The sequence below is a fragment of the Antechinus flavipes genome, chromosome 5 (genome assembly GCF_016432865.1).
Source record: "Antechinus flavipes isolate AdamAnt ecotype Samford, QLD, Australia chromosome 5, AdamAnt_v2, whole genome shotgun sequence".
Lineage (NCBI taxonomy): Eukaryota > Metazoa > Chordata > Mammalia > Dasyuromorphia > Dasyuridae > Antechinus > Antechinus flavipes.
Genome location: NC_067402.1, coordinates 146,711,419 through 146,731,533, shown reverse-complemented (window position 1 = coordinate 146,731,533; position 20,115 = coordinate 146,711,419). Strand labels below are relative to the sequence as shown.

General features: G+C 34.9%; 2 protein-coding genes across 2 annotated transcripts in view; one reads left to right on the top strand and one right to left on the bottom strand.

Annotated features, from left to right (window-relative positions):
- The window catches only part of FBXL13 (F-box and leucine rich repeat protein 13), a 239,573-nt gene that overhangs the window by 135,056 nt on the left and 84,402 nt on the right, over positions 1-20,115 (bottom strand). The window lies entirely within an intron of this gene.
- Positions 1-20,115, top strand: part of LRRC17 (leucine rich repeat containing 17) — a 55,411-nt gene that overhangs the window by 17,348 nt on the left and 17,948 nt on the right. Inside the window, exon 2 of the mRNA XM_051963700.1 lies at positions 3,495-4,401. Coding sequence (XP_051819660.1) covers positions 3,630-4,401 — 772 coding nt within the window. The 5' untranslated portion in view covers positions 3,495-3,629. The remainder of the gene's footprint in view (positions 1-3,494; positions 4,402-20,115) is intronic.

Genomic DNA, 20,115 nt, shown 5'->3' with positions numbered 1-20,115 from the left:
CTATCTATACTCCAGAACTATTGTGAGAAAAAATACTTTTAAAGTACTAAATAAATGTTTGTAGTAATTATTAATATCTTGTCCTACAAGCCTTCTGATTGGTGATAGTGAGATAAGCAATCAGATAATTTCACTTATTTGAACTCTAAAATATTACTAAGTCAGGCCTGCCTGAAGACCTGGGAGCTATTCTGAGTACAAAGTCCACAAATTTAAATGTATGGATTTTGTATTTAGAGACTTTTATTCAGAGACCTTTTTTGCTTCTTTGCTGATACCTTACTTGTACTTTAAATAACTGACACCCATAGAAGTGCTTTCATCAGAGATATGTCTTGTAATTAGTTCCTTTTCTCTGCATCCAGAAGACAAAAACTACTGTAAATTCAAGTCACCTTTTTAGCATCTATCCTCACGTAGTACAGAGCATCTCTCAAAAAGACAATTCACAATCAATAATAAATTCCTTCATAGGAAAGTCAAAGAATGATCGTTTGAAACACCTTCTTGCTTAATGTGAATAAAGCCAGTTTTTCAAAATAGTTTTCCTAAGGGCACCTATAGTTCACAATTCCAGCTTAGTTAAAAAACCACCATTACAGTGAGATAAAGGAAATGTTCTAATTGATATGTTTGGCTATGAACAAATGTATCCGTTTTCTACTTTTGAGGCAAATGTTGCTTTGAGTATTCCTTTTATTTCAGCCTGGAGCTCCTCTCCTCTCCCTCAATAGCTTTAGACTCTTATTAAGTCGTATCTTCTTCCCCCAAAATACTGCTCTCACCTATCTTTCAACTACTTCTGATAAGGAAATGATAACTAAGATGTTAATTGATAATATAAAAAGATTTACCATTTTAGTACAAATGTTTAATTTTAATTTAATTTTGTTTAATTTTAGGGTAGTTCTTTTGGAGTATTTCCCAGTCTTCATGTGAGTTCCCAAAACAAGTCATCTCAGGTTCAAGATGCTGTGTGGGATTTAGTGTTATTCAAAATTATAGTTCACAAACATCCAGTCAGAGAGAACAATTAGTTCAGGTTAAAGTTATGTAATGAAATAGCATAGTAAGAACAAATACTCAAGCTAAAGCTTAAATCCTTTGGCCCCATAATAAAAAGACCAGACTCAATGGAAAAGACCCTGAAGTTGAGAAAAACTGAAGGCAAATGGAAAAGTGGATGGCAGATGATGAGATGAATAGCGTCATGGAATCAAAAACATGAAGGTGGCAGAGTTCATGAGATAATGGAGGATAAATGTCTGAAGTGCTCATGGGTCATAGATTCAGATATCACTGAACAACAATAGCACAGTAAGGAAATCATAATAATAATAACCATAAATAATAATAAATAAATAATAAAATATTTCCCCCATAAACATAAACTCTGCCTAGAAATAACACATGAAAGGACAAAATATGTGAACATGTGCCCAAAATAATTACTATACATGGAACACACAATAGGGCACAGAATAATGATCCCGTATGTCCAAGGTATACATGAACTCAACCCTATAACACTGGAGGATTGCTAATGTCTTTTAATACTAACTAGGCTTGTTCAACACAGGTGGATAGTTTAGCAGTACATGGTCTCCATTAAAAAGTAGGACATGACAGGCACTTCTTGATGGTGCTTCACTGGCCCTAAGGGGGATGTCAGGCATATTCTACTACACCCAAGACTATGCAGGTTCTCTCTACTTCTAGCTTCTAGAATTGGCTGCGCAGCTTAAGTCCTTCTTTTCTAGAAGAGGAGAAGGGGTATCTGCCATTTTTTTTTTAAATCTGAAAGCCCAGAAGCTTTTGCTATATAGTTCTTTTGAAAAAGTGGAAGTGCTAAGACACTCACTCTTCAGACTAAAGATAAAACCCAAGCATTTTTCTTCCTTAAAAAAGATTCACCTATTCTCAGAGCCTTGGCTGTAATTGGCTCTTCCATCAGAATATGATATTCTTTACCACAGGCACTGAGCTCTTTAGAAAACACAATAGTTCCAACTAATTTGTCCCTCAAAGCTTTAAGTCTATTTTTTAACCATGACTTGCTAAAGTTTTTAATAAGGACAGAAGTTGCAACCTGATTTGGGATTAGAAACTCCTGATAGCTTCCTTTTTGTAAATGTTTGACTGCTTAACTACACCCAAACAAAATACCAAACTACCCCTTAGTCCATTACCTCTATTCTGACTTTTCCTGCCTTTCTTTTTATCTTGTAGTTAACAAATTTAACTCTACACTGCCTTCTACTTTTAAATCCTTCACCCTCTTGTTCTATCACTCAATCCATGCCAATCTCAAGTCCCGGAGAAGTCCCTCCCCATCTGCCTCCTTTGCTTCTAATGGAGTTGGAAGAAGTTACTCATGCCTTCTACGTACACTATAAATTCATACTATCTAAGCTCAGCTGGGCCTTCATTGCAATGTCTATTTCTTTCCAGTCAGTTCTCCAATTCACTAACTACAAAACCTACTACAAACTTTATCTTCTCTTTTTAAACCTCCCACATCTCTCTTCCCATTCCTCTCAGATGAGAACCTCACACTTAATTTTCTGGAGAAAATTGAGGTCAATTTTGAGCTCCTCTTCCTTCCTTCTCTTCATCTCAAAATGTCTTACATCATCTTCCATTGTCTCAATTTAGTTGATTAACTAATTGAAAACTCACCAAGAATAATGGTAGGGGGAGAGAGAAATTGACACTCTCACTAAATGTTTTCTTGAGTATCATAGAATAATTAGTGAAGTCAAATAAAATAATTCAGAAAAGCCTTAGTTCAGATAAAAAGTGAAGTGGAAATGTATTGTGTCAACATTCAGAAGTGATCAAGTTTACAAGTATGCATGAAATGCTGATATGCTCACTAAATGTTTTCCTGAGTATGATAGTTATAGAATAATTAGTGAAGTCAAATAAAATAATTCAGAAAAGTCTCAGTTCAGGTAAAAAGTAAAATGGAAATGTATTCTGTCAACATTCAGAAGTGATTCAGGTTTACAAATATTCATGAAATTCCTGCTCTGTGTTTAAGGAAGGGCATACAAAAAATAAAGAAGATATGATGACAAATAATCTGTTTTTGACATAAGGATAAAAAAATCAAAAGTAAGCAAAACAAATAAGGAGAGTGAAAAAGGGGGAGGAAGTGCTCTGCTGTAGTAGAGAATGTGCTAGATTTAGACTCATCAGACCTGGACTCATATTCTGAGTCTACCAAATGGTGAGTTGGATAAGTTATTAGATTTCATTGGGCCTCAGTATTCCCATTTATAAAATGGTGGAATTAGACTAAATGATCTCTAAGGTCTAAGAATATGTGATCCTAATATCCCTCTATGACCCTCCTTTTGGAAAAAGTTACCATTTCTGTGTGCTATTACAAATGTGATGAGTAAATTATACTGTTATTTATATCCTTTTCACATATAGGAACCTGAAGAAATCCTTATGATTGCTAATCTTTTTCTTCTTTTCCAACCTAGGAATTCCACATATTCCAGCTGTATCTCATCGTTTCTGAACTGCATTAGTTAATATTACACAAACTCAGATTTCAAAGGAATCCTTTCACAGTTTCATCTATCGCACAAAGTAATTGAGGCCAGCTGGATGTCAGGATGCAAGTGGTTGCCATTATAATATTTCTCTTCTTTTGTAAAGCAGCTGAATTTAGGAAGACAAGTTTGGGGAGTTCAAGAAGCAAAGCTCACAATGGAAGGGCAAACAATGGCAGGAGGGCCTCTAGCACTGTGAAGCGTTATGCTCCAGGCCTTCCATGTGACATATATACTTATCTTCATGAAAAATACTTAGATTGTCAAGAAAGAAGACTAGTTTATACTTTGCCTGGTTGGCCTGAGGATTTATTACATATGCTGCTAGCAAGAAATAAAATCCGTATATTGAAGAATAATATGTTTTCCAAGTTTAAAAAACTGAAAAGCCTGGATTTACAGCAGAATGATATATCCAAAATTGAGAGTGAGGCTTTCTTTGGTTTAAACAGACTTACCACTCTCTTACTTCAGCACAACCAACTAAAGGTACTGACAGAGGAAGTGTTCATTTATACACCACTTCTAAGCTATCTGCGTCTCTATGACAATCCTTGGCACTGTACTTGTGAGATGGACACATTGATATCCATGTTGCAAATCCCAAGGAACAGGAATTTGGGGAACTATGCCAAGTGCGAAAGCCCACGAGAACTGAAAAACCAAAAGCTGAAGCAGATAAAATCTGAACAATTATGTAATGAAGATGAAAAAGAACAACTGGCCCCCAAGACTCAAGTATCAGGGAGACCTACAGTTGTCAAGCCCGAGGCTGACTCCACTCTTTGCCACATTTATGTGTTTCCCATACAAACACTAGATTGCAAACAAAAAGGTTTGTATGCAGATTTTACTCTTTTCTATTAACTGGAGCTGTGAAAAAGGCTCTCTTGAATTTTCTCTTGGTATTTTCTGATTTTAATTTCTGCATCTTCCTCTCAAGGATGATGGCATTTGCCATCTAATTTTTCCCTAAGCCCTCCTGCTTCTGAAAGAATATAAGCTGTTCAACAATCACTTTTTCTCTCTCTCTCCTGCTTTTCCTCCTCCTTTTCTCAACTGCTCTTCTATCTTTTCTCCACTCAAAACTGAAAGAAGGCTGAAACACCATCAGAGAGGAAACCATTCCAGGTTTCATTTTTTGGTTGGTTGGTTGTTTGTCTCCTAATTCAAGCTGTAACATATCAGGGATTCCTTCATTTTCAAATGTGATTTAAGTATGGAAACAAAAAATTGAATGAAACTAGGATCCAAATGTATGCCCTAGTAACCTGACTTACTCCCTTTAAGGTGAAAGACTAGTGTACAACAGAAAGCTGAAGTGAACCTAAAGAAAAAAAAATCTGTAGAACAGGACAAATGTGACACTGCTAAGACAGATGTGATTGTGTCTTTTCCATTATGTTTATCCTAAAGTTATAATTAATAGATTCCCAAATAAATCTAAAATCATAATTAATAGAGGAGTTAGTTTGCCTGTCCTGTAATTATTCCTATATTATGAGCTACATCCCTATATTATATTATGTAGTATAGCTACATAATCCCAAAAGCATTAAATTGAAGTCAAATTCAAAATCTTTTCATGATACAAATTTATATATCATAAGAATAAAGACCAGGAATTGTTCCTGAAAATGATTACTTACTACCAAAATATCATAATATTTTCGAAAGTATGAGTAAAGTTTTGAGTAACCTTGAAATTGTTATACAAATGTGAGCTATGCTTGCTTTTATGAAAAATACTATATAAAATTATGATCACCTCTGGATGGGCCCTGGGTAGGATTTTCATCATCAGAAAAGACTGAAGCTTCACTGAAATAATGATGCAGATATATGGGTGTGATAATATAAGAGGAACTTGGGCCCAGAGTCATGAGGGCCTGGGTTCAAATCATATGCTGTGCCACAGTGGAGAAGTTACATGACTCCTCTGGACGTCTAGTAAAGTAATAATGCCTATATCATAGCAGTGCTCTAAGACATGAGGCAGTGTGTGGTTCAGTGGAGCAGGAAGTGGTTCTGGAAGGAGAGACTTTGGACCCCAATCTTCCCTGACACGTTGTGACCTGGGCACAGTCCTGAACCTCTACGGATCTCACTTTGCTCACTATAAAGTGCATGGTCCTATTACTCTGCCAGTTCTCGAACCAGGATTCACAACAGTTCTTTGTTGGTCTTAAGGCATGAGTTATTACTGTGCAAGACGCTTTTAGAAGGCTAGTATACATTTCCCAAAAGTGACCTAGGACTCTAAGGAGATCTGGGAGTTTTCTGGGCAGGACACAGATTATGGCTCTATCTGGATCACATGGGAGGCAGAACCAGGAGCATGATTTCTGATAAACAGTCCCAATGAGGCAAAAGAGAGAGCACGGGAAAGAGAACAAGTAGGTAGCCAAATACACTGACTGGGAAAAAGCCTCAGAAAAGGCAGGAAGGGATTGAGTAAGGGACAGCAGCTTGCCAAGAAGACAGATTTCATTGTCCTTGCCCACAGTACCATCTCTTAAACTGAGTACGCTGACCACACCCTCAACCTTCTGATGAATACAGGACAGCTGTTTGCTTCCTTCTAGCTTAGCTACCACACCATCATTAATTCTATGACTATTCTCCATTCCTCAGAGCTTTAGCTTGGTGCAGTATTCATTGTGGAAAATTTCTACAGGGGATGAAGCCTGGAAGTTAAGCAAAGGTCCCCATATTTTAGTGTCAGACTCTTAACATTCCCAATCCATTAAGCACTAGAGTTAAAAACCCATTCTTCAAAAAATCTAGGATTAAAAAGAAATAATGTAGGATTTCCTCACCAAAAATTCTTGTTATACAAAATGAGTGAAGGGATAAGGATTTGAAAGGTAAAAATCTGAGTTGAGGTAGGTTTAAAAACTGGTAGATGATGAGCTATAGCCAATTAAAAGCTGCTATTTCTTTTATCAGCTCCTCACTAACTAGTTGCTTGATCGTTAATGTATTGCCCTCTTGGTAGACACATCAGTGCATTAGCCAACCAGGCCAAGTACCTGACTTGCAAAAGGCTCTCCAAGAGTTTGATGTTGGTTGGTTTCCAGTTGTTTGAGGCTTTTGCCCCTTGTGGTTTCATGTATGTCATTTTAAAATGTCTACATCTCCTTAACTATAGAATTACCAGAGAACATGGTATAGAGTAAGAAAACAGGGAAAAACTAGTTATAGAAACCACAGCTCATGTTTAAAGAAGTATTTTGGGTGGATGAGTCAACTGTGCTTTTATGGCAGAATTCTGCCATGGAAAACTATGTAAACAAGATTTTTAAAAACAGTATAAAAATAGCACTTCTGACAGTGTTCCAGATTTAATCTTCCCACCAGATTGAAGATTATAAGTAACAGAAAGGTAAACTTTTACTTATGGATGATGAATAGTAAAGTTCAGAAAAAACACTATGAACCATAGATCCTTCTTGAAAGGAGACAGGGAAATCATGGAGCCTAAAAAATCCCTGAGACAAAGAGAAAGTGAAAAGTCCAGTGGAAGAAATAGAATTTTCTCTCTTGAACAAATGAATGTATGAATGAATGGAGTAAAAAAGCTTATATTAAGTGTTTACTATATACCAAGTACTATGCTAATTCCTGAGGATACAAATAGAAAATGAAAATAGTCACTGCTCCAAAAAGTTCATAGCCTAACTAAGCAAAAGAACACATAAAAGAAAGTTCTGTTTGAAAGCAAATGGAGGACCCTGGAAATTCTAAGGGCCCAGTAGCAAGAAGGATAGCAGAACATTATTGGTCCACCATGAAGTCTAACATTCTTGCCACCCAAGATCAAAGGGAAGTTAGTATAAGCAGCATGAAGACTCCTAGTTTTTTCATGGGATCTATGGCTCAGGCAACCACTTAACAAAACATACTTATCAGCTGAATGTCATTTGGCATGTACAGCCAAGAAAACTCCAGAATAATTGTTTTTATGAGATTTTGACAACCAGTAGCCCAGCTATTGGAGCACAGATGGTGCATCATTCATTAGGCTTTTTGTGGGTGGGCATGTGGGGATGGAAAGAGGGACAGAAATGGAGATGCACAAACCAATCTCATCTTCATCCCCTGACTCTTTCTAACCACAGAAGACTAGTACTAGCATTGGACATGAACAGCTGTGACTGCCTTCTGGTAGATGAATCACAGAAGATGACCAAGGTGGAGTTGCTGCAAAATTTTCCACCTGCAGATGTCTGCAGTTGATGATTGCTCTTCTGGGTATCTTTATTCTGGTTTCTACAAAACAACACCTACATAATAATTGCAATATCCTGGGTTCTAGGAGATGATAAAAACCAAATCTAAAAACCAATATTCAGTGATTCTGACATTTGTTGAGTCTGAAGGTGATTTGGAGTTGTCCAGTGTTCTTATAGTTGATGTCAACAATAGGTTTCAGAGCTCTGATTTTGTGTTATGGACCACTTAGATAATCTGGGAAAACCTATGAACCCTTTCTCAGAATAAAGATTTTAAATAATTGGAAGAAATTCTCAATTTCTGTTAGAGGTTACTTAAGGCAAATCTGCAAGCATTTATTAAGTACACAATATGTAACATCCAGATACAATGAAAGACAAAAACATTCCCTGCCTCTAAGGAGTTTATAATCTAATGGAAAAGGCAACATACAAACAATTATGTATAAAAATGCATACAGAATAAACTGAAGAGAAGATACCAGCATTAAGGGGAACATGAAAGGTTTCTTGAAGGAGGTAATAAAAGTAAAAATATAATTTTTCCCACCCAATTCCACAGATCCTTTGAAACCCATTGTTGGACCTCAAATTAAAAACCCTGTTCTGGACAATAATTCTAAATCTCAGATGGGATCTTGAGTATAATTAGATTTAGATTCTTCTCCCAAATGTAGTTCTTTTCAGGCAAAGCTAATTTATGGAAGAAGAAAGAACAAGGTCAGGTCAAAACGAAAATAAGCTTTTTTTTTTTTAGTTCCCAAGCCAATGTTGGATGTATTGCTTTCTATTGTAAAGGGCTAATGCCTTCAGTAAACTGAATGATCTATTACAAGAGTGAAATTTAGCTATTACTCAAAGGTGAATGAGGACCACAAATGTCTTAGGGTGCTTACATAAATTAATGAGGCATTAGTGTTCACTTAATGGATGGTAGGCACTCAGATTGAAAAAATGAAAATGAAACAATATCTGCCCCCAAGAATTTTAAATTCTATCAGCAGAGACAAAATGTATATTTATAAAAATAAATACAAGGTAACTTTGGAGGGAAAGTCACTAATAGCCAAAAAAAACATTTCATGTAATATGAGATCTGAAGAAAATGAAGTATTCTAAGAGACAGAGATGAGGACACCTTTGAGACATGCAAGCAACTGGGACAGAGAGACAGAATCAGGGGGAAAAAAAGGTCATCTTGAAGCAATGATTAGGCCTTGCTAAATTGAAGAACTACCACTTTTTTATGAATATGAAGGCCCTCCACATTTACATGGACTCAAAATGTTATGAGTGCATTGCCAGCCTCTGTCATAACTTGGATGTCCATTTCCTCTCCAGAACCCAGTATTTCTCTAGCTTATTGAATCGATGGACCAAATAATCAGGCTGGTCAGCATCCCAGGAGTACATGAAAATACTGTCTATTTAGGTTGCTATTACTAGGTAATAACAAGGATGATGACAAAGATGATGAAGTTAGCTAGGGTTTCTATAAGGCTTCAGGTTTTGCAAACTGCAAACTTTGGATATTTTACCTCATTTGATCCCAGACCCTAAAAAGATGGGATTAGATGTGTGGGGTGAGTGAGCATGGAGAACAAAGAATGTCACTGAGATCACAAACAGGGTGAAAGGAAGGCAGTCCATCCTCTTGGCAGCAACAGAGAAATTTGAACAGGGGACGGTTTAAGGAAAATGTTATGAGTTCTGTACTAGATACACTGAGTTTGAGTTGTCTACATGGCATCTAATTCAAAATGTCTAGTACGGGGAAGGCAGTGTGGGACTGTAGCTTAGACTGGATATGAAGATTTGGGAATCATCTTTATAAAGATGAATTGAATCCATGGAAGCTGATTAGATCTGAGTGAGTGTGGGGAAAAAAGATCTAGAAACACTACTCTGGAGGGCAACAACAGTTAATAGGTATAACATAAAGAAAGATGTAATAAAGAAGAATGAGCATCATCATCCCTCAGACAGGTAGGAGGAGAAACAAAACATGAGAACTTGCTGTGGCAAGGAAACAGTGTCAAAGAGAAAGTAATCAATAGTGCTCTACAGATACAGAGGAGTAAACAAGGATGGAGAGAAGCCATTCGTTTTAACAAATAAGAAATTGCTGGTAATTTTGGCAAAAGCAGCTTCAAGTAAGGGATAAAGTCTGAAACCAAATTACACAGGGTTTAGAAAAGAATGAGAGAAAAGGTGATAAAAATGTCAAATGTGGATAGCTTTTCCAAAGATCTTAGCTGAGAAGGGAGGTGAAAAATAGGATGATATCTGACAACATAATAATATTTCTTGCACGGAGAATCACAGATTATTCTTCTACCTACAAATGTTTAGTGACTTGCTATCACCCTCTTAGTAAAGTTCCAACTCCTATATCTGATATTCTCCTATCTCATGTACCACGCTGGTATCAGTCCACTTTCCCAGTCTTATCTCATATTAACCAATGTACTTGATGTACCAGATGAGCCAGACTATTTTCTCTCCCTCTGGGCTCTTGTGCCTCTACCCTTTTACTCATGGCATTTTCCATGCCTGGAATGCTTTACCTTCACTCACTTTTTAAATTCCCATCCATCATACCAAGGCCAACTCAAATGCTACCTTCTCTAAGTCCTCCATGAATCTTCCTTAGTGCACCTGTAGTAAAGGGCATCCCACAAAGCATGAACCCCGTGTGTTAGCTTCTGCAATGGAAAACTATCTATTACACTTAACTGTGCTTAGTTCTCTTCCCTCTCCTGGGTCTGTCAGCTCCATGAGGACAAGGACTGTCTCCGTAGACCACTGCTCTGTACACCAATAGATGTTTAATGAGCAACATGGTGAGAAGTTAAGTCAGGGACCAAGTCAGAGTACTAACAAGCTAAACATTGATCATGCTGTAATCTCAGTAGGGCAAAATAGAAGGAAAATTCAGAAATACAAAGCTACGGAAATAAACCAGAGTAGGAGTCGGACAAATGAAAGAGAAATGGGAAAAGTTCATGTTGTTAAGGGGACAGAAGCAGGGGTCACACTTTTTAAAACCATGATGATACTCTGATTATGCTAACTTTGTCTTCCCACAGGTAAACCGACCAATTCAATGTCACGTGGCTGTTTACTTCCTTATAGATGTATATGATTTGAACTCAAACTATTTTATCTATGTTTTGTTTTTAGCATGGATTTTTGACTTGCAATATGTAATTGAAACTAGACCACCTAACGTCTCATAAAAGTGGCACTATATTCCCTAAATATTCTGATAAGAGTTCCTTTTCTTGTGGGACAAGGGGAAAATGTAATAAAAGCTCCTAGGGCTTTTTCCACTAAGTGATAAGCAGATTGAGGACCACAGTAAAGACAAATATAGGCAGGCTGAACAAGGACAGCATATAGCTGGAAAACAGGGTACATCCTCCATTCATTCACTGAGAAGTGGTGCCAGTGCTACTGAGGTGACAACCATCGACTACATTTGTTTCCTACAGCTTTCTGTAACCACTACACAATCTCACACATAAACTGGTAGGCAATCACAGAGTAACTTGGAAAATGCACTTCTGGAGTTACTCTCAATTTACTAAAGTGTTTTGTATTGGCCTAAGAAGTTAAACTTGAATATAACTAACTTCAAGAAACTGGGCATTTTAGAAAAGCTGGTAGGTTAACTACCCACTAGCTAGAAAGTGTAAAGTTCTTTGCTGTATGATAGCTACAAAATCACTGTCTTGCAGCATGTATCTTCCATTATGTTTGGAGAAAAAAATGAAAAACTATTAACTGATGTTACTGGGTTCCCATCTTCTATATACCAAAAAGACTTTTGTCTTTTCTTTTGGCAGCTGATAAAGAGATCCGTTTTCTGTTAATAAGAAAAGGGCCATTTTATGGAATATAGAAAATGTCTGCAACCTGGACCACACTATATTCTAAAACTAGATAATCATGAAAGAAATTATCTCCTGAATTACTCACTTCTTCCCTAAAGCCAATTCTGTCTTTGTCTTTTTCTTTCTTTCTTGAGCATTTCTAATTCTTTTCTTCCTGAATGCAATTGCTTTTGTTTCATATGGTGAATTTGCTCTTGCCCTCAAAGGCTGCCTGTCTAAACAAAAATGACAGCAATAGCCATGCCCTAATTTTTGCATCTATGGGTGATAAGAGAAATAGAAAACTTTTAGGCAAATTAATAGGTAAATACATAGTCCACATAGACTCTAAATTCTTAAGTTACTTTTTTAAAATCAGCACAGTCTCAAAACTGTAATTCATTACTAATTTCAGAAAATCAGGATTGATCGATATAGGAGATGGATATTCATAATCCAAACATATTGTAGTAATTACCAATTATAGATTTTCAAAATTTCATGGATGAGGCGGTATCTACCATAACATTCACATTGTAAACACAACCAGACTAAGAGAAATCTGACTCTTCTCCTTCATGGGTATAGAATAAGATGGTTCTGGAGAAAACTGTTTTTTATGTATATTAGAATTTCAAGGAAATAAATACATGATTCAGATCTGGACTATTCAGTTACTCCCTATTCTTCTTCATGCTCAATAATATCCTCAATCATTTCTCCCAATATCTATGTTATAAAAAACAACAAAACTCAAAAGGTTTTAAAAAAAAAAAAGGCATCAAACCCAAGTTTCTGTGGTCCTATATGATTTTAATTCAATGCTCAAAATGAGTTTCCTAATATGTAATCAAAACTGAAATGCTGACCAGATCTTGGAAATAGAAATCTTGGATTTAAAATCTGAGTTTCATGATTATTAGCTATGAACCATGGCCAAGTCAATTACTCTCTTTGGGTCCATTTCCTCATTTGCAAAATGGGAATATAAGGCGAGCCTTGTCTACATCACAAGGGAAAGTTTTGGGGAAGAAAGTACTTTGGCATACACCTAAAATGGCATATAAATTAAAGTATCTTTTATCCTGGAACGCAGTGATAAAATTATCAATAGACTCCCCTAGTTGTGCCCTCTAATTTACTTTGATTTGCTTGTTTTAATTTGATTCAACAAGTTCTTGGCGAATGCTGGTTATAACCTCTCTAAGTTTCATTTCCTGATCAATAAAATTAGATTTGATTAGGATGGCCTGTGAGGTTGCTTCTAGTTTTAGTTCTATTCTTCTATATAAATATTGGTATATTATCTGCTATAGAGGAAATAAAGAGATATAAAATATATACTAAAGAATCTCACAAGCACACTGAGAAGATAAAACACACACACAATACTTAAGCAATAATAAAAACAAGATTGTACATGTTTACAAGCCAAAATTGAGTATATGACAGTATGGTAGAAGAACAGAATGAGGGAAAGTTCACTGTGGACCAAAGCAATCAGAGGTTTCCTAGAAAAAGAAGGCCTGAACAAGGTCAAGAAGTAAGATTATTATTACTTAAGTTTGTAATTTATATTCCTTTTGCCTCATCTCACTTTTTCATCTTCACCTCACTTTTCGTCTAAAGGCCAAAACATACATTGAAACATATAGTAATTATTCATACATATATGGGTGAGTTAGTCTTTTTTTCCAGCTATTCTTGGAATAGGTCAGATTGCTACACAGGGGATATTTGATGTGCCAACTTAACCACATGTGTCTTAAAGTTTACCATTACTGCCTCAAAAAATTGTAGGAAAAAGGAATAATGGCTTTATTCATTTTTTGCCAAAAGACTTGATCTTTCAAAAGGAAGAAATATGGATTTAGTTGAAAAGTATATCTGTGCCATATTGAGATGAGATTTGCCAAAAATAGATGAAGTTTGGACTTTTTTGTATCTACTTTTAGCTCTACATTTACCAGAATAACCTTCCAGCTTTTTGAGCAGTCATTTTACTATTAAAATGGTAGAAGTTGAAAATAATTCAGGTAAATTGTTCCCAGCTGCCTCTGTGGATAGCAGAAAATGCTGCAGCTACAGTGAGGAGCATAAATCTTCCCAGGTGGGAAGAGTGGTTAAGTACTTTTTATTGCAGCAAACAGGTTCATTCATTACTCTCCACTACTCTTCAGAAGCCTTCACAGGGGCTCTGGTAACTGATGACAATAAGGATAGACCACAAGAAGTAAGATTATGTGAATAAAAATTTTCCAATTTCCTCCTCAACACCAAAAGAGAGAAGGATAGGCTGAAGACTGAGGGGAAGGAAAAGTAGCAATCAAATAATCATGATTATTTATTCATCATGAATCAAAAATTCTGAGTAGCACAAAATATGCAGGGAAACATCATGATACAGAAGAAAAGAGTTAAAGGACACAGGTTTAAATTCTGCCTCTGAGAGTTCCTATCTGTGAGTGGTCAAGTCAAATAATCTCTCAGGGCTTCAATTTCCTCATCTGTGCACACACACAGTTTTCCTGACTCCAGACCCAGCAATTTATTGATTGACCCCTAGCTACCACTGTTCAAGTCATGCATCATACATACACACACACACAAACATGCACACATATGGGTGATGTGTGTCTATATATAGATGTACACACACACACACACACACACATATATATATATTTTGTTGTTGCTTGGTCATTTTTCACTTGTTTAACTCTTCATGATCCCATTTGGGGTTTTCTTGGGAAAAATACTGGAGTAGTTTGTCATTTCCTTCTCCAATTCATTTTACAGATGAGGAAACTGTGGCAACAGGGTTAAGTGACTTGCTGAACTGCCCAGGGTCAACAGCTAGTAAGGATCTGAGGTCACATTTGAACTTGGGAAGAGTAGTTTTCCTGACTTCAATCCTGGTACCCTCTCCACTGTGCCACCTAGCTACTATAAAAAGACCAACAGACTGAGACAGATAGAAAGAAAGAAAGACAGAGACATATATGTACACATATATGTATATATACATACAAATATATTTCCTTCATATCCAAAATAATTAAATTTCTGCATTATTAATCAAAGGTACTATACATACATGCATATTGAATATGTGGCTAAATTGACATATCAAACATGCCCTAAATAGCAATCTGACTTTTGCCAAGACAGTTGGAAAAAAGCTGCCTCCACTTTAGGATATGTGATGGCCTCTTGGCAAAGTAAAGATCAAACAGTAGGGAGAGGGAAATGGAAGATAAATCATAAATTTAGATAATGATAATCCTATCTCATAATTTTGCTCAAACCCTCCTTTTTCCAGGAAGCCTCTGATCACTTTAACACAATGGAAGTTCTTCCTCTTCCTGTCTCTTCTACTAAACTGCCATAAGTTTATTTTAGCACAAAAACGGGTACAACTTTGTTTTTAATCACTACTTAAGTGTTTCTTATGTGTGTATATTTTGCATTTATTATATATGTTCATATATTATATATTTATTCTGTAGATACATAATGAACCCACACATAAAATGTTTCCTTACAATTCTCTGAGTAGGTAATGTAAATGCTTATTTCCATTTCACAAATGAGAAACGTTCAGAGAGATCTGCACTAGACTGTCCAAATGACTCATACAATGGCTGCTAATAGAGTGGTGAGTCTGGAGTCAAGAGGAATTCAAATCTTTCTGAAACACTTCCTAGCTATGTTACTCTGGGCAAGTTATTTAACCTTTCTGTATATCTCAGTTTCCTACTCTGAATAATAAGAATAATCTATAGCACCTGCCTCCCAAAGTTATAATTAGGATAAAAAGAGATAATATTTTTAAATTGCTTAGCATAGTGCTTGGTACGTAGTACATAGACTTAATAAATGTCTATTCCCCTTCTTTTCACTTCTCTAGTATTATGGTGGTTAGTATTAGAACAGGGACTTAAATCCAGGTCTTCTAATTCCAAGAGTCTAGGCTTCTTTCTACTATGCCACAGTGCCCATAATTATAGATATAAATATAAACTGGATATATTTATATTAATAGCTAAATTATTTACAAATAAATAGCTAAGTCATTTGCAAATAAACTTTCTATTTCAATTAAATCTTGTGTGCATTCTAATTTTACTTGTGGAATATATACTTTTCACAACAGTACTATTCATGTATAGGTATGAACATCAGACTTTTCTATATTGTATATAGTAAGGATTTATTTTTATATTTATTCATTACTAGATTTTATAATCTAAATTTTTGGATTATCTTTGCTTCACAAGCTACAAAATGTCCTTGCTTAAAAAAATGCATCTTTGCTTCAGTACTTATTATTCAGTGTTGACCTGACATCCAGGTCTAAGAATTAAAACTGTTTCTTAGCTCTTTTCAGTGGTAGCACTTTATGGTGTTATGCTCTTTTCGCTCCCAATTTATATATGGTTTAATTTGTAGGAGTCTTGCCATCATTTATATTTTGATATGTTATATTCAATAAGCATTGCTTTTAGACTGCTAAACTAGCTGCCTTTCAGAACCTTCACTTGCTACTTCTCTATTTATAAAGCTCAAATACATATATGCTTCAAAGTTGACCACTGCTAAAAACAATGAACTTTGGCAGATCAAAGATTTCGATCTTTCCTATAATGTTTTCTGGGAAAGAAAATTTCATAAAAGTAGGTCAAAAAGCATTTATTTAGTGTCCACTCAGGCTTGGCCCTGCCAGGCTCAGACCTGGGAATACAAAGAAAAACTAAAGATAGTCCCTGCTCTTATGAAGGTCATATTCTCATGAGGGAGAAAGCATTCATATACAGAAAAATGAGGATGATAACCAAAGGAAGATGTCATAATTAAGAGGGATCAGGAATATTCCCCAGTAATTATTCTAAATTTTAAAAACCACAATTCTCAAGAAATTTCTCTTCATAGCTATTATAATGGGTTCTATTTTCAAATACTTTAATCATCTTTGTTTCTTTCCTTTGAACATTCTCCATATTATCCATATGGCTTTTATAACTTTAGTAATATTTAAAAAATGGTACAACTTTCTTAGAAGGGACTTATGATTCTAAGGACATGATTACTTCAAAATTCACAATAATAACCAATCTTCATATCTTGTTCCTTCATAGCTCCAATTACAAAGGAAAATCCTATACTGAAAGGCAAAAATAAAGAATTTTCAAAATATCTTTATTCTAAGTTCAGTGAGTTTTGTACATAATCATTTAGCCTCACAATGTTCCTGAAAGAAATGGTTGTGATATTATAACAATATCCAATTTACAAAGAGAGAAAAATTTTAATAAAATGTTCAATGACACATAAGGAAAAAGTTTATGTGATTCCTTAAAGAAAAAAGCAAATTTGATAGTACTGAGCATGTTAAGGAATTGAAAATCCCCTCCCAATAAAAAATTAGAATCCATAGATATTAAAAGAAGGAAAATTTAATCTGTTTCTATAATTGATTGTCATTCTGCTACAACAGATTAAAAACCTATAATTTATAGATGAATACAAAATAGAATAAAATATCATATCAACAATCCCAAAGTTCTGAACCACAGGAGCAATTAATTTAAATTATCATCATCTTTTATGATATTATGTTTTCTTGCAATAATTCTTTCCCAAGTATTTCCATTTCAATCAGAAACTATCATTTGTTTCTTAGTAAAATGTTCTTGGCAAAATTGTTACTGCTCATATAAATTTTCCGTTCCATCAAAAGTTAATATTTTGCTGAACACAACCATCATTTAGTGGTGAGCTTTGAAAAAAAAATTCTGGTCAGGAACTGTGGGTATGCTGTCTGAGCACCAGTCTAGCTAAATCTAAGAGGCTCATTGCCAGGACCGTAGAGAAAAAAAGAGCATTTTATCCATGCCATCTTTCACAGACTAACTCCACACTACTTGTAGAGAAACTCATGGTGAAATTACAGATCTCTGAAAGTACCAAATTAAGTAACATTCATTCATTAACTCATTATTCATTCAGCAAGCATTTATCTATTATGTGGCGAATTAGTGTATCAAGTATTAAAGACACTACACAATTGTACTACCACTGGAAAGATATGGAATAATAATGGAATAGTTACTTAACTAGTTGTCCTAATTCTAGACTCCCTCAAATATATCCTGCATATTATCAAAGGAATCTTCTTGAAATGATGTTTATTACATAACTCTCCTCCCTGAAAGTCTTCAAGAGCTCCTTACTGGCAAAAGAATAAAGTCCATACTCCTTTTTTACCTGATACTCTATGCTCTATCCAACCTTATTTCTCACTATTCCCTTAAATAAACCTTTTGCCACAGAAAGACTTCTATAATTACATTTGCATGCAATACACACATACACACACACACACACACACACACCCATTGCTGATGTCATTTTTTAAATGAAATGCCTTCTCATTCTTCTCTACCTTTCTGGATTGTAGCCATCTTTCAAGTCTCATCTTCCGCAAAACCATCTGTGACTATCTTGAACATCCTCTTAATATCAATAGCAACTATTATTTTTATCACTTATTTAAGTTTGTCATATACTGGTTTGTATTATAAGTTATGGTTTTTTCACGATTAAATATTAGTTTAATTTGACTAGTAATAGTGTAAAATCAAGAAAACATTTGATATTTTCATCATGAAATATAACATTCCAAACACTTCCCCTGGTGCCAATCTTCTAAGGCAGAAGTTCTTAATATGAGATCCATAGACAAGTTTCAGGAGATCTGTGCACTTGGATGGGAAGATTATTTTGATAACTTATATTTCTTTATTTTTATTGTAGCTTTTTATTGATAAAACATATGCATGGGTAATTTTTCAAAACTGACCTTCTGTTCTAACTTTTCTCCTCCTTCCCTTCACCCCCTTGCCTAGATGGCAGGTAGTCCCATCCATGTTAAATATCAAATACAATATATGTATGCATATTTATATAGTTTTAATAACTATATTTCAATGCAATTTATTTCTCTTGTATTTTTTTATGTCCTCTGTATTTTATTTTATGCATCTAAAACATTATTCTGAGGTATTGAAAGGCTTTATCAGACATCCAAATGAATCTGTGACAAAAATGATTAAGAACCTTTGCTCTAGGGAAAGAATTCCCTCACAACATATTCATTCTCATTCTCTCTTTTTCTTTCTTCCTTTTTCTCTCTCTTTCTCTGTCTTTCTCTTTCTACACACACACACACCCTCTGTATTATAATTTTTCATTTCCTCAACTAAATAGTTCCTTAAGGTTAAGTACCACTTCTTATATCTCTTATGCCACTTCTTAATATTCCTCGTAATAGTTACCAGCAAAATAGTAAATATATGTAGCCTTAAATACGTGTTAATTACTTGAAGTTATTATGGATTATCTGTGCTTATTCATTTTATAATATTATCACTAATTTTGAGTTTTATTTTGCTTAATTCATATTTTCTATATGGCAAAAGTTTTAAAGGCTTAAAATTATTGTGTTTGATTCTATTTTGACAGATACTAATGGCACACTATAAATAATGACTGAGGTAGAGAATGCTTATCTAAAACTACTTGCTTGGCTCATGCCTCCCAATTTAAACAACAACTTTTTAAGTTGTTTAGATAAACAAAACAGAAACTCACAATAACACCATGTATAAAGATATAGGTTAAATCCTATTCATGGGGACATAATAACCACATGCTATAAAGCATCTAAAATCTTATATTCAATAACCATTAATACACATATATTTGGCTTATTATGAAACACCAATGCTTTTTACATCATTCCATCATGAGAAGAGAAATCATATAAGTGTAAATATTAGCTACACAATATAAGATTAAAAGTAAGGGGACTGATATTTACATGTCTTTTATGAACTCATATTTCAGGAAGACATGTTTGGGACAAGAGAAGAGGCTTGTACTGAATTCCCTGGGGAAAACTTTTTTTGGTGATTGCTCTCAAGCACACAGATTCCCTTAAGCATATAAAATACTCAAGTACTATAAAAAAATTAGTATGCCCTATTATAGCTACTCTTATAGACCAAGCCAATAGAATTCTCACTGTACTTAGGCATAAGCACAAATGAAGAAGAAAATCAAGACTGGGAAAGAGAAATAAGCTTCCCTCTAATTAATCAATGTGCCTATATGTAAGAATGAATCTTCTATAGTATGAAAAGGAAAATAAGCCTCTTGATTCCTTTAAAATATATGGCCAAGTGGCAAGGATCCAAAAGAATCAAATGTAATAATCTATCCACTTAACATCTTAACATCTTTCAGAATTTTTAGAGTCCGACTTCTGTTTCAAAAGTCTATGAATAGTATCCAAATAATATTATCAGACTAATTAAAGTAATTGATTATTATTTTGTGGTTTTAGTAAGAAATCTATTAGTACTGTTGCTTACAATA